The sequence below is a fragment of the Delphinapterus leucas genome, chromosome 3, assembly GCF_059928025.1.
Source record: "Delphinapterus leucas isolate spDelLeu-1000000601 "Yukka" chromosome 3, BTC_Dleu_Yukka2, whole genome shotgun sequence".
Classification (NCBI taxonomy): Eukaryota; Metazoa; Chordata; class Mammalia; order Artiodactyla; family Monodontidae; genus Delphinapterus; species Delphinapterus leucas.
The window spans coordinates 27,450,459-27,464,097 of NC_143131.1; the positions used below are offsets into that span (position 1 = coordinate 27,450,459).

The 13,639-nt window shown below is 42.5% G+C and overlaps 1 protein-coding gene across 1 annotated transcript in view; it reads right to left on the reverse strand.

Moving 5' to 3' along the window:
- Nucleotides 1–12,081: 12,081 nt before the first annotated feature.
- Nucleotides 12,082–13,639, reverse strand: part of DROSHA (drosha ribonuclease III) — a 136,269-nt gene continuing 134,711 nt past the window's right edge. Inside the window, exon 36 of the mRNA XM_089908703.1 lies at nt 12,082–13,204. Coding sequence (XP_089764829.1) covers nt 13,122–13,204 — 83 coding nt within the window. The 3' untranslated portion in view covers nt 12,082–13,121. The remainder of the gene's footprint in view (nt 13,205–13,639) is intronic.

Below are 13,639 nucleotides of genomic sequence, written 5' to 3' on the forward strand. Positions count from 1 at the left end.
ATAGTGGCTGCACCAATTTACAGTTCCACCAACAGTGCACAGAAGTTCCCCCTTTTCCACATCCTCGCCAACGTTTGTTATTTCTTATCTTTTCAATAATAGCCATTCTAACATGTCAGGTGATATCTCATTGTGTTTTTGATTTGCATTCCCTAATAATTAGTGATGTTGAACATCTTTTCTTGTGCTTGTTGGCCATCTGTATGTCTTCTCTGGAAAAATGTGTGCTAAGAGCCTCTGCCCATTTTTAAATCAGATTGTTTTTGGTTATTGAACCAATATTCTTAAATTGTGTGTGTGTGTGTGTGTTTTATGCAAAGTAAAGAGCTTGTTGTAGTTCATGACCCCACTTACACATGGTCAGAATGGCAATAGCACCTTCTTGGAAGGTCTCTGCTAACTATGGCTTCAGTTGCCTTTTCACACCTGTGATTCAAACTGTTCAGTCAGCTAAAATGGATAGCAAGTGACCTGGTGCAAATTACAGGAATTTGCAGGACAAGCTCCAGAATGCACTTGGCCAAGTGCCTGTGCAGTTCTATTAGACAATCCATAATTTCTTCTGGGAATGGTCCAGAGGCCCCTTTGACAAGGAGCAGTTCTTATTCAGGGCATCTTTCAGCCCATCTTGAAGTAAAGGGGGAGCATTCCTTGAGAAGTGAGTCACTTCCAGGGCTGAGGAGTGGCTGTGTTTTTAATTTATCTGTTGAACTTCAGTCATGATGAGTAATAATCCAATAGATAATATCTGTTCTTCACAGGAATGTCAATATCTGAAGCAGAGTGAGTGGTTGTGGGCTTCCTCATAGGACTCAGGAACACCAGATTTTAAATAGCCAATGAAAAAATGCCTTTTACAGTCGTGATAATACAAGAGAACAGTGAGGTTTTATGCCTGGTTTTTGTTTCTTATTTTTGTTTTCTCCAGTAAACACACTAAAATATAACTCATAAATATGTTCTTGATTTATAAAAGCTAGGAAAATTGAGTGTTCCTTAATTGCCTTTCTTCTCCCATAATTGAATTTCTGTTTGTGTTGATGCTTAAAGGAAAGGGAGGGAGGGATCTGAAGTCCCCTGAACACTTAACTTTGTCAGATCATACGTCCAGAGCTTCACATATTTTATCTCATTTACCTCATACGCCACCCAAGGAGATATGAGGCCTTACTGCTTCAGTCTTACAAAGAATATGAGATTCGGAGAAGCTATTTAGCTTTCCAAGGTCACAACATCAGTAAGTTTTATATAATCTGCCTGTCTTTAAAGACTGCACTCCTCCCATGACCTTGTTTCCTTGAACCAGCTCAAAGTATTAACTAAAAATGGTGAAACGGTGATCTTTCTTCTTGACCTACCATAAAGATGAAACCAACATTGGTTGTATTCTTGTAGATTACACTATTATGTTAAGCCATGAAAAAAATCAAAGAAACTCATTGTCTTGTTCTTTCATTCATTTATTCTTTTGTAGGTGCAGTTTGCTTCTTTGTTTTGTAGATTGAATTCAAGATTCATTCTCAGTCTACTTTCGAGATAACCCGAAGTAATTTACAAGCTGAAGCACAATGTAAAATATGACATCTACATCAGAAATAGAAATGAGTTGGTCAAAAGGAACTAATCCATTCATTCAGTCATTCAGCAAGTATATATTAACCAGGTACTTCTCTAGAAGTCATCTTACCAGAATCAAGATTAGCCTATTATTATAATTAAGTATAGAATAATGTTATGTAACAAGGGGGAAAGGGAAGTGTGCTATACTACAAAGTTTGCATTTTCTAATAAGTTAAAACTATAAACTTCACACTAGAGATAAAATATTCCCAGAACAAAAATCAAGTAGATGAGTCTTATGGATCTTTATAGAAAGGGCATGAGTAACCTAGGGGAGAAAATCAAAACTCCCATTTTGCAAAGGACAAGACATGCCGTTCAAATGGGCAACTCTTGAGTCAATCTTCCATACGCTTACGCTTTACAGGACTTACAGGCTTAGTCATCAAACAACATGGATCAATAACTGGCACTGAGAAGCATCTCTGAAGCATCAGACAATAGTACAAATTTCCAGTCCTCGTGCTACACAGGGAAAAATATCTTCACCCTAGAAAATTTGTTTTTCAACAGTGAATTCAATAAAAAGATGATACCAATCATCTATACATGCTATGGTAAGCTTTCAAAATAAATATACATTAGGCCGAAAATATTTACCATAACATGTATTAGGTGTTGTTTAGTTTCTGTGTTGTGCAGTTTGGGTGACAACTTCTCAAATTACATAAAGACGAAAAAAATGTCTCAGACATATTTGAAGAAACACCATTTGTTTCTTTGTGATAGACCCTGATTCTTCCAGCCTCTTTTCTACACCACCCACTTATTCCTGATTTGTAGTTGAGAAAAAATTGAAAAAAATAGTTATTCGCGAAAATGCAGGGAGATTGCAAACACAGAGGTAATACAGTGATTAAGATGAGGTCTCCGTTTCATGATTCTTTTCTTCTTAAAATATGGCTATCTTTCTTGGACCTCTCCCTACTTGATATTCTACAAGCATTTGGCTCTTTTGACAACCCCACTGTTTTTTAGATCCTGTCCTCATTGCTTTTAGGATACAAGTGCTTTAGTGATTATCTCCTTCCCTTTTGGATCACTCCTCACCCTTACCCTCTCTTCTTTCAGCAACACACCTGGACTGTCATGCCCCAGTGCCCCCTCTAAAATAGACAATTGACCCTCTGCTCTGTTCAATCTACCTCTTCCTGAGGGAAACTCACTCCTGTCTATTGTTTCCACTGACACCTCAATTTCTCCATGAACACTGTCTTTCACAGAGTTGCAGCTCAAACTGTGCCATCTGAGGTTCTAGTTTGCTCGGTAGGTATTTAATGGGCTCTCTCACCAGCATCTCAAATACAACATGGCAGAAACAAAGCACATTTTCTTGCACTAGGTCTTGTCCTACACACTGTGTGTAAGGCAATTGGCACCATCATTCTCCTAGATACACAGAAAATTATTTGCATACCTTGTTAACTTTACCTCCACAATTTCTAGAAAGGTGATGTTTTAACCCAATTGTGGTCATGAACCACCTTGGGAATCCAATAAAGGTCGTGTGCCCCTGTGGTGGTTATGAGAATGAGCCTCTCAGATCTCCAGCTTCAGGGAGCACCATTCACCGGGGGCCCTGGCTGCTGTGCTCAAAGTAGAGCTGCTGCCTTTGCATCTCAACTATGCTTCTGACAGGCTGTTCCCAGATGGTTACTAAACACAGCAGGAATACTAAGGCACAGCTGTTCCTGGGAGACTAGGGACTCCCCTGATTAGTAATTTGGCTGGAGGATTCCACTGTGGCCTTTTTGAAGCTTGCTTAGATGGAATGGCATTCTGAAAGGATTCCACCAGAACTTCCTTCCTTCCTTTCCTCTCTGAAGACTCTCCCAGCCTCTTCCAGCTCCCTCCTCATTTTCTCTCACAGGCATTTTAGCTAAGAAATTTCCTAAATGTTTAATAGGATCTTGGCATCTGCTTGTTGGGGGACACGGGCTAACAGAACATTCTCCCCAGTTAAATTCATACTTACACTTCCACAAAATTTGACCCACAACTTTTGAGGTTTGTGCATCCCCATAGTTCACTCATGGGACTTATAGGAAGCCCTCGGCCACCAGGTTAAGAACTCTCCTTAGAACCTGTCCTTTTCATTCCACCCCCACTACCTTCCCTTAACATCCTACTCATCTTTCACCTGATACCTAAGACAGTCTTATAATTTATATTTCTCCTTCCAAATATCTTTTTAAAATCTATTATTCACGATCTTTTAACGTTTTTCTAAAGAGAAAATCTACTTGCATGACTCACCCGTTCACAAACCACCATTACTTGGAGGATAGCCCATTGATCAAGGTCATGTCTGCTCTACCCAAACTTCAATCATCCCTCTTCAGTCACAATGGGGTTTTTGTCATCCCTTATGTTGCTCCCATATCCTAAAATGGCCTTTCTCCTAGTTTTGCAGGTTAAAAATGATCCTTCTCTTTCTAGGCCCAGTTTGAATGCCACTTCCCTCCTGAAGTCTATTTTATACCTTTATCTCAGTGTCCATCACAAATGGTTTTGTGAGGACCTGCCTTTCCCACTACATTGTAGATTCCACACAGACTGTTTATGAATGCTTTCCTCCCCACACAGCAATGCCTTTCCCACAGCAAGTGCTCAGTATTTGTTGACCTGAACTACACCCAAAATCCTACAGAATAAACTTGATACTCGTCACACTGGCATTTAAGACATTCCATAATCATGCCTCATACAGCCCTTTCTCCACTGTGGCAAGGTTGTCCTCAAGAAACCTTACACAAGGGTGATTTTTGTCCCAGCAAACTGACCACCATCTATTGTCTGGTAGTCACCCTCAGAAACCAAAAGTGCATCTTTCCCATGAGCCAAAGTCATGATGTAGAACACCAGAATGTCAGTTTATTATTTTACAGCAAGAAATTCTTGTTGTGGAGACTAGAATACATGAAACATCTATGATCAGTAATTATCTCTCTGCAGGCAAATCTAAAAGGAATGCTAAGTTACAATCAACAGAATGTGTGGTGAGTCAGAAAGAGAAGAAGAATCACATTAATTGAATATTTAATAAGATCCTTTATTCATTTATTTACTCATCTAATTGAATATCTACTCAAGCCCTCTGAGGCTGGCATCTCCCCATACTATGTTCTTACCTATGAGACCAGAAGACTATAAATCATTTGGGTAAAACTCTCTTCTTGACAGAGTTTGAAGGGGATGGCCAAATTTCATTTGCTAGGCTTTTAAGACTGACTAATCCTACTTATTTATTTATTTATTTTTTGCGGTACGTGGGCCTCTCACTGTTGTGGCCTCTCCCGTTGCGAAGCACAGGCTCCAGACGCACAGGCTCAGCGGCCATGGCTCACGGGTCCAGCCGCTCCACGGCACGTGGGATCTTCCCGGACCGGGGCACGAACCCATGTCCCCTACATCGGCAGGCGGACTCTCAACCACTGCGCCACCAGGGAAGCCCTAACCCTACTTTTTATGATTGTTTTCTTCATATGTGTTGATTTTATATATTGTATCGTGTTACAGTGCAATCTTCTAGGTCAGTAATACAGCTTAGTATTTAAGCTGACCTGGCATAGCTAAGCTCTGGCCCATTATGTATTGAATGGCCTCTTTCCTCTGTGTCCTTGGGAGAGTACATCACTGTGGCCTCCTTGCTATCCTCCAAGCATCTTCCACTTGTCCCCTTTACAGAGGGGCCAGCCCTGGCCAGCCTGCATATTTTTGCTGATAACACACCTCACTTAACTCTGCCATAGGACATTCTTCCTACCTGACCCACCTGTCCCCCCACCTCTACCTTTCCAAAGCCTGCTCCCTCCTTTAAGATTCAGATCAGATTCCAGTTTCTCCATGTTGTCCCCTCCAATCACTCCATCTCACTTGTGAAGTCTCCCTTATTAGAACTCTCATTCATTCTGAATAACATTTATTGGTCACTTCACCTGTGCTACTTGGGTTTTTATTTAACCCTCTATTGAGTGAATATGATGTATCATCAGCTAAGTTGTAAACTCCTTGGAAACAAGAATTTTGCCTTATAAAGTAAGAGTTCAGATAACTATAATGCACTTAGAGAGAGAGAGAAGACTTTCCTCTGGGACTTTCCTGGCGGTCCAGTGGTTAAAGTTCTGTGCTCCCAATGCGGGGGCCATGGGTTCAATCCCTGGCTGGGAAAGTAAGATCTCACATGCTGCGCAGTGTGGCCAAAAAACATAAAATTAAGTAGTTAGGAAAAAAAAAAGTTGTTTAGAATGTTATCTCTTTCAGTGGAACTAGACTGGAAAATACAAAAGTGTGTTGTGTAGTCTTGACTTTCCTCAATACCCCCTCTCTGGAACCTTCTGCCATCATGATATTACACCCTCTAGAATGCTCCTCCTGGCTGATTCTTCCCTCTGGTCCTGGTGTTCCTCTCACTTACTATGGTTCTTTCTGCTATAGTCCAGGCTTAAACCTTACTGGCTCCAACCCCTGCTTTCTGTCCCCCGTCTCTGCGTTCCTCTCCTCCCCTATGCTTTCTTGCTGCCTTGGCAGAGCCTATGGACTTCCGAGCCATCTCTCTCCTTCCTCAAACTAGCTCCATGGAGCACCCTGGCCTCCAGACTAGGAACCTGAACCCCAAGCTTCTCTCCCTCCACCCCATCTGTTCCTCTACTCAAAATAAAACTGCATGCTCTTGCTGAGTGTGCTGCCTTTAGAGCACCTATCCCCCACTCTCCCTCCCCAACCCCAGCTGAGAGGGGGTCACCACAGGAAACGTGGAAGCATGGTGATGATTGCCCCTCCTAAGTAGCAGGTTACTGAGTCATCCAATCAGGACAAGGTGTCCAGCTCCATTCTCTTGCAGGAAGACTTTTGGGTTCTGGATCCCATATGATCAGCACCTTGGCCAGCACCAAAGGAGCCAGTGGCTTCATGCTGTGACAGCATGGATTTTCCAAGGCCATGTCGTTCAGACCAAGGATGACCAGGTCAACAGATGTGGGTTCCAGGACTGAACAGAGTCATGGCGACCACCAGGCACTCTTCACCATGCAAGGAAAAGAGAGGATCTGGGCAGCCCTGATGCTCACATGTGCATCCACTGGTAAGAGCTGGAGACTGGGCGTGACTAGGTCTGAAAGGCTGCCTCTTGCTCCTGTTGACTCTGGCAGAGCATTAAAGATTATGTGCAAGCAGAGGCCAGATGAACTCAAAGATGGGAAAGTGGAGAATCTCTAGACCCCATCGTTGAAGAAGAGAAACAAAGTAGGAGGTTGTCCACTTCAGCCTTACTTACCCCAGGAAACACTCTCAGTCAAGTCTACTCTCTAAATAGCTCTACTCTGAGAACCCAGATGTGGCTGAATCAGTAAGAAATCAATAGGAAATGGCCCTCATTTCTCATGCAGCCCTGGGCCAATCCCTCTAACTATTGTACTTCCTGGTCTTTTCAGGGAAACCGCGGCTGAGAAAGGGTAAGACTCTGAGACAGCAGCCAGGAAAAAAGAATGTTCTTTGAAGGGGTTGTCCTCCCCTAGGCGAAGAGCTACTTTGGCAGCCTCTGTCAATGCCAGCAGGCCAGGTGGGGCCCTGCTGTACTCTTATGTGGGAGCTTACCCTCTACCCCTTCTCCCCACAAGTCAGATAGACATCAGAGAGGACCTGACACCCACCAAGCATGAGATTCCAGAAGCAGGGGCATTGGCAGACAATGGGGTCCGCAGTGCTGCCCCTAAGATGGGACACCGATATTCTCAACCACAATGGTATTCATGGTTTTGAAATGGCCTGTTTTTCCATTAAAAACAAAAAAAGATAAAGTATTAACAACCTGCCTGGAGTCACACAGCTAGTAAGAGGTAAAGCCAGGACCTGAACTTGCTTTGTCAGATACATAACCACTACACAGAAGTTAACTAAGTAAAGGTCAAAAATATTTTTTCTATTATTTTAAATATAGTTTAATGAAAATCTTTCAGAAATGGAACATACATTTCCATAGATTCAAAAATAGAGAAAATGAAACTCGTTTCTGCTCCCTAGTTACTGAACAAAAACAAGAGGTTGTCATGGTATGATCCCAATTTAACATCTTCAAACAAACTCCCCTAGACCTTGCTGATGGGTGAACGTGGGGAGGAGACAGGGGAACCCAGTCAAGCTGCACTGCTTTCTTTACATGACTTTGTCCCAACCTCCCCCCCTCCCAACCAAATGTGAGCAAATGCACATATTTGGGCTTGTCTATTGGTACAACTTGTCTCCGCCCACATACCCTGGGAGCAGCCTGCACCACCTCCAGGCAGGGCCATCGCGCTGCTGGCTTCTGTGCACAAGTTTCCTTGTGCAGGCACCTCCCTGCGTGAACACGCCTTTCTAAGAGTGATGTGTGTCCTGAGCTTCCAGGCTTGTTGCCTGGCGGCTCCTCCTTGATGGAAACCCTAATGCCGGTGATTTCTTCTAAGTCTTGTGTAAAAACCAGATTGAGCTCCTGTGATCCAGATTTTGTGAGAAGCCAGAGGTTTACTTTCTGTTACACCCTATGGAAAGCGGTTGCTGTCAAATCAACGTTTTCCTTTCTTTCTTTTATTTTTTTTCATTATCCTCTTATTTTTTGGTCTGCCTTTGGCGCAAATCTGGTTTTCTTCATATGGTAAAATCTACTTCCTGCTAGAATATTATTTGATTTTGAGCCTACCAATTATTTTATGGTCAATTTTAACACATTATTTAATGCCCTGGAAAATAGCATTTTAGCCAGTTCTTGATTCAGAGTTATTATCATGAATATACAGTATTTGATTCTTATATAAAATATGGTCCATGTCTAGAATTGTTCTTTTATCATTGTTATGACTCTAGACTTAACATTTCCCTGGCTCTGACCATGTCTCTAGCTCCCACTGAGTCATCCTCTTTCTCTTCCTGGCTTTCTATACCACTTCTCATCTGAAGAGAAGGAGAAACCAGAGTCAGGTACTTGTTAAGGAGCCTGGTCCAGGAGAGCCAATAAATCTGAGAGAAGAACCAGGGAAGTGAATACATGGCTTTATTCAGGGCAGAGTTTCATTAAGTGAGGCTTTTAAATACTTCCTTCTGAGTCAGGGCTAAACTTTGGAGAGCTGAAGATGTAAGGCAGGTAAGTGGGGTATCTCATTCCTTTGGTAACCCCACAGCATCCCAAAGGACAAAGGTGACCTTTTGTTGATTGACAATAGACTGGATTCAGTCATTTACCTGAGGTCTTTCCTTGAAAAGACTCACACATTTCTAGTTATGCTGGTGGTATCTTGGTTGAGCAAAAATGTGTGAAGCAAAAGGACAGAAATATAATATGTGGCCATTACGGCTTTTCTCCCCAAACCAGATTCTGGCTAGCAGAGTGGTTAATGACTTGTTTGTGAGGCTCTGATATTTCTGGACTTACTAACGTGGCATTCCAATTATTTGGGTAATGTTGGGCCTGGGAAATGTCCCCTCACATTTCTTTTTGTCTTGGTCACATCTTAACTCTTGTCTTTCTTCACTGGTCCTGTGAACTAGAGGCTAGGGCCCTCTCCTAAACACTGTAACGCCCGCTCTAAACACCAGGACTAAAGTGGAATAGTCCTCACAGTCAGGGATTTATGGCCCAAATTCCTCCAAATTACATTCAATAATGAGCAAACCCTTCTGATTCAGAGGACCTCCAGTTAATTAATCACAGGACCCAGCTAAAATCATTTTTGGCAGATGTTGTCCAAAACCTAATTGGTTCATAACCAATTATCTCATAAAACAGGTACATTTATTTAGAAACTAAAACAAGTACATCTTTCAATTAATGCATCCTGGCAGTTTCATCAGAACACTGCTTTGATCAAAACTATGTTATCTGTGGGCATGTTATCCAGGTTTTATACAATCATTGAGGGGAACAAGTAACAACTGCTCCAACACTTTAGAGGCCCAAAGCTTCTTTTCATGCTCTACAGTGTAAAATTTTCAGGACTTAATTAATCATTTTTTCAAGTACCAGAAAAGCCCCCAAACTATTTTCTGAGCACAAGTCTAGTTTTCTGCACCTGGCCTCCATGCAGTGGTCGGATGGCTATCAACCCAAGTAGATAGCATATTTTGCCTACTCGCATTTCATAAAATAGTATCAAATTGCCATCTGTTTATTTTTTATTTCCAAAGGACACTGTTCTATCCTTGATTGACATACTGCCTTTCTTTAATATAAGACAGTGTCCAAAAACATAACACCAAACTGTCAGGTGTCCAATTCTCATCAAAACCTCAGGCTGAGATTGTTGGACAGTCATTTAAAATATATGACATACATATAACCCAACTCCACATAAAGTCTATCCTTTGATCAAAGTTGATATCGGAAGGCCCAGAATTGAAACAAGTGGTCTTGGCCTCTGCAGAATTGCCTTTCCTGAGCTGTACTGTAGGTGTCATGCCCTTGGCTTTGATCTAGACACTAGAGGAAAAACCTTATGAGTCTAGATGCCACATGTGCTGTAGGAATATGGCTTGAAGACATTGTACTCTCGGTCACTCAGTGCACCTTTTATGAACCTACTGTGAAATGCATTTTGGAATCCCTGCTAATATTATCTATAGCCACCCGAAGAGACATGAACTTTGTTAAAGGCAGGGGTGTCACTTACTCTGGGCTGCAATAATGGATAGGTTCCTCCCGTCTGGATATCAATATGACAGTGCCTAGAGGAGCCTCTTAACTCAGGACTTTATGGATCCATTAAAAAGACCAGTGGGGACCATATACTTTACACTATACTGTAAACCTGAACCTTGCTTAGTTACAATGACGGGGGATTCTGGACAATGGGGTTGTGGTATCAGTTTCCAGACCAGAATAAAAGGCCTGGCTGGTTGGGACTTTGAGAATCCTTTTGTTTTACTACTCCTCTTGCCTTTGTTCCATTCCTGCTGGTGAATGTGCTCTACCCTGTTCTTACCTCACCCAGGGCTGAGCTGGAATCTTCCTTCTTGTTTCAGAGTACTTCCCGTGAGAGTCTGTTGTGCCCTTGCTCACACTGACATCACATGAGCCTTCAGCAACTGCGGGCTGAGGACACCTCTGCAAGTGCTCTGCGCTAAGTTCATTTCCAAGCCCAAGGACAGCAAACTGCCTCTTTCCTTCCTCCGTGTCCCCAGTCTATGCCCTCCAGGAAGGCTGGTTCAGCTTGCCCGGCACTGTGGCAATGAGAGGGTTTATTTCCGTTTCTTTGGCCTTGAAACAGTAATTTTCTGCTGAATCACACTTTGGCCAGAGAGTTGGGGCACCAAGACAGTCTCTGTCTGATTCTAAGAAAGAGTCTCCCCGGCTGCTGCAGCTCAGGAAGACGCCTGCTGAACAATTCCACTGATAGTGGTGGGAGGAACAGGGCTGTGGTGCTTTTGAACTTGAATTTGAAGCCTGGCTTTGCCTCCTACTAGCTGTGTGATCTCAGGCAAGCTAGGCAACCTCTCTGAGGCTTGGTTTCTTCATTTCTAAATAGTACTTACCTTGGCAAGGTTGAAGTAAGGGTTGCAAACTACTGCTTCTCTTGAAGAATGGAGGTGGGGAGGGGAGAGGAGAGGATGAGATAGATCTGTACGTATTTTTTTCAGTAAGAATGAAAAACCACATCTCCCTTTTTTCCCTTGGACGCTCAGAAAACTTAAGAGATAAATTGGATATTCAGTTTGAGCAGTACAGTAGATAAAATCTTCCGCCCCACAATTTTGAATGTTTATTTCTCCTGGATCTTTTTGTTCCTACTTTTACCTATTTCTGGGTCCTCCTTTTTAAATCATATTTATGGTTCATTATTTCACGTGGATCCTCTTTATTCACATGGGTTTTGAGCTCTGCTTGAGGTTTGAAGAATGTCTCAAATCTTTTATGGAACGAGATGTGGTGCACACATAAATATGTATATATTGCTTGTTCAGAGACGTTGCTGTGAACATTTTTGTGGCACTATATAATAATATAATAGAGAAAGCAATCTCGCACCCTGTCTTCCTTACTCCTCCCAGCGACCTTATGAAATAGACGTTATTAATTCCATTTCCTAGAGGAGGCAGCTTGGGCTTCGGGGTTGGCTTTCTTCAGATCACTTAACCTCTCCCAAGGGTCAGAATTTCATGTGCGACCCAAGCCTTTTGAATCCCAGACTAATGCTCTTTCTTCTGCCGCGGAGCTGCCTCTCCAGAGAGTTATTAGCTATTTCAGATTAGCTATTGGGCCTAATAAATAACACCCATAGCAAGAGGCCAGGCTATGTGCCGGGCATTTTACATGCATTATCTCTTTTAGTGCTTCCCACAGGCCAACCGTGTAGCCACTGTGTTAGCCTCTTTTATAAACCATGAACTACATGAAGGCAGGCTCTCCAAGGTCCAGGTCAGTAAGAGGAGGGTTGGGATTTGAACCCAGGTTAGCGTGACTCTACAGCTCTCGCTCTTATCCACTACCCTCCAAGAGCATCTGCTCTGTCACCGAGTGACACTTCCTGGGAGCCGTGTTCAAAGGACTTCGGGCTTGTGTGATGTTGCTGTGTGGCTGTGAGAGAAGCAGACGGCAGCAGCAGGCTCTTTCTGCTCCCCTGACCTCTCCCCACAAGGAAGTCGGCTCTAGGCAGGCAGCCGGATGGCCGGGCCACTAACCTGTCGCGGCCCATTAAAGTCTCAGGACACTGTGATCTCACTGGGGTCTGTGAGGAACGGCCACCATCACCGCCTTTGAGTCCCAATTCACGCTGTCCTTGAGGGTCAGCTTGTGCACTGTGATTTTCTTAGCATTCTCTTTGCTGTCTGCTTTAAGATCTTCACATATATGGTAATGACAAAATACACATTCCAGGTACTGGCCCTTAGAAGCATCCTGGGACTGTTTTTGGAAGTATAATTATTACCTTGAAGTTTATTCTTTTTATCTTTGGGATTTATTCAGCTTTTGGAGGCTTTTACCTTAAGATATGCTTTTGGGTTACAATAAACAAGGCAAAATATTTCTGGATATATTTAAAGAGGGTGTGCTTTTTCATCTTGTAGGGGTACCAACTCTTTTAATGTTAGTAGGATTATTTTATTTTCTCTGTGGGCTGTTGCCCCTCTTGACCGGAGCTCCAGGCTTGTCTTTGTTGCTCTATCCCCAGCTCCTAGCAACACCTGAGGTCCAACCTCCATCCACCACCGCATAACTGATCACAGGCAGCTCCACAACTTCTTGAGGTTTTGGTTTTATTTAGGTTCTTTCAGTCATTAAATCGGGATAATAATCACCCTTTCTACCTCTCGGGTTGTTAAGAAGCTCTAATGAGATACTGTATGTTAAAGTGCTTTTAAAACCATGTGTTGCCATGAAAATGTAAGATCACCACTGTGGTCCGGGTGCAGACTTCTGATAAAGGGCATGCATGGACTTATGGGATATGCCAGCATTAATTACCAAGGCATTTGGGCCTGCAGCCTAATTACCTGGAAGAAGAGTGGAGAATTCTATAACTCTGTCATTTTGCCTACCTGTCATGAATCACAGGCATTGATTGTGGAACTGAGGTTTGGATGACCAGCATTTTTATCCAGATCGTCACAATCAAGCCTGCAGAGATATGGGAAGAACAGGGTGTTGTGAGTGCACCTTCCTTTATAGCAACATGATTCATTCTTCTTGAAACAGGGGTTGGCAAATTACAACCAGTGGGCCAAATCCAGCCCACCACCTGTTGTTTATACACCCCACAAGCTAAGAATGGCTTTTATAATTTTAAATAATTGTAAAAAGATCAAAAGAAGAATAACATTTTGTAGCACATGAAAATTATATGGAATTCAAATTTCAGTGTTTTCTATAAAGTTTTGAATTTTATGTATAAAATTTGTGAAAATTTGTTTTCTCTCCTGTTCTATAAATACCTACATAATATTCTCAGTTTTGCCTGGCAAAGTCTAAAATATGTACTATCTGGCCCTTTGCACAAAAAGTTTGCTGACCCCTGTCTTGAAGCATTCACTCTGCACTCAAATCCAAGGCACT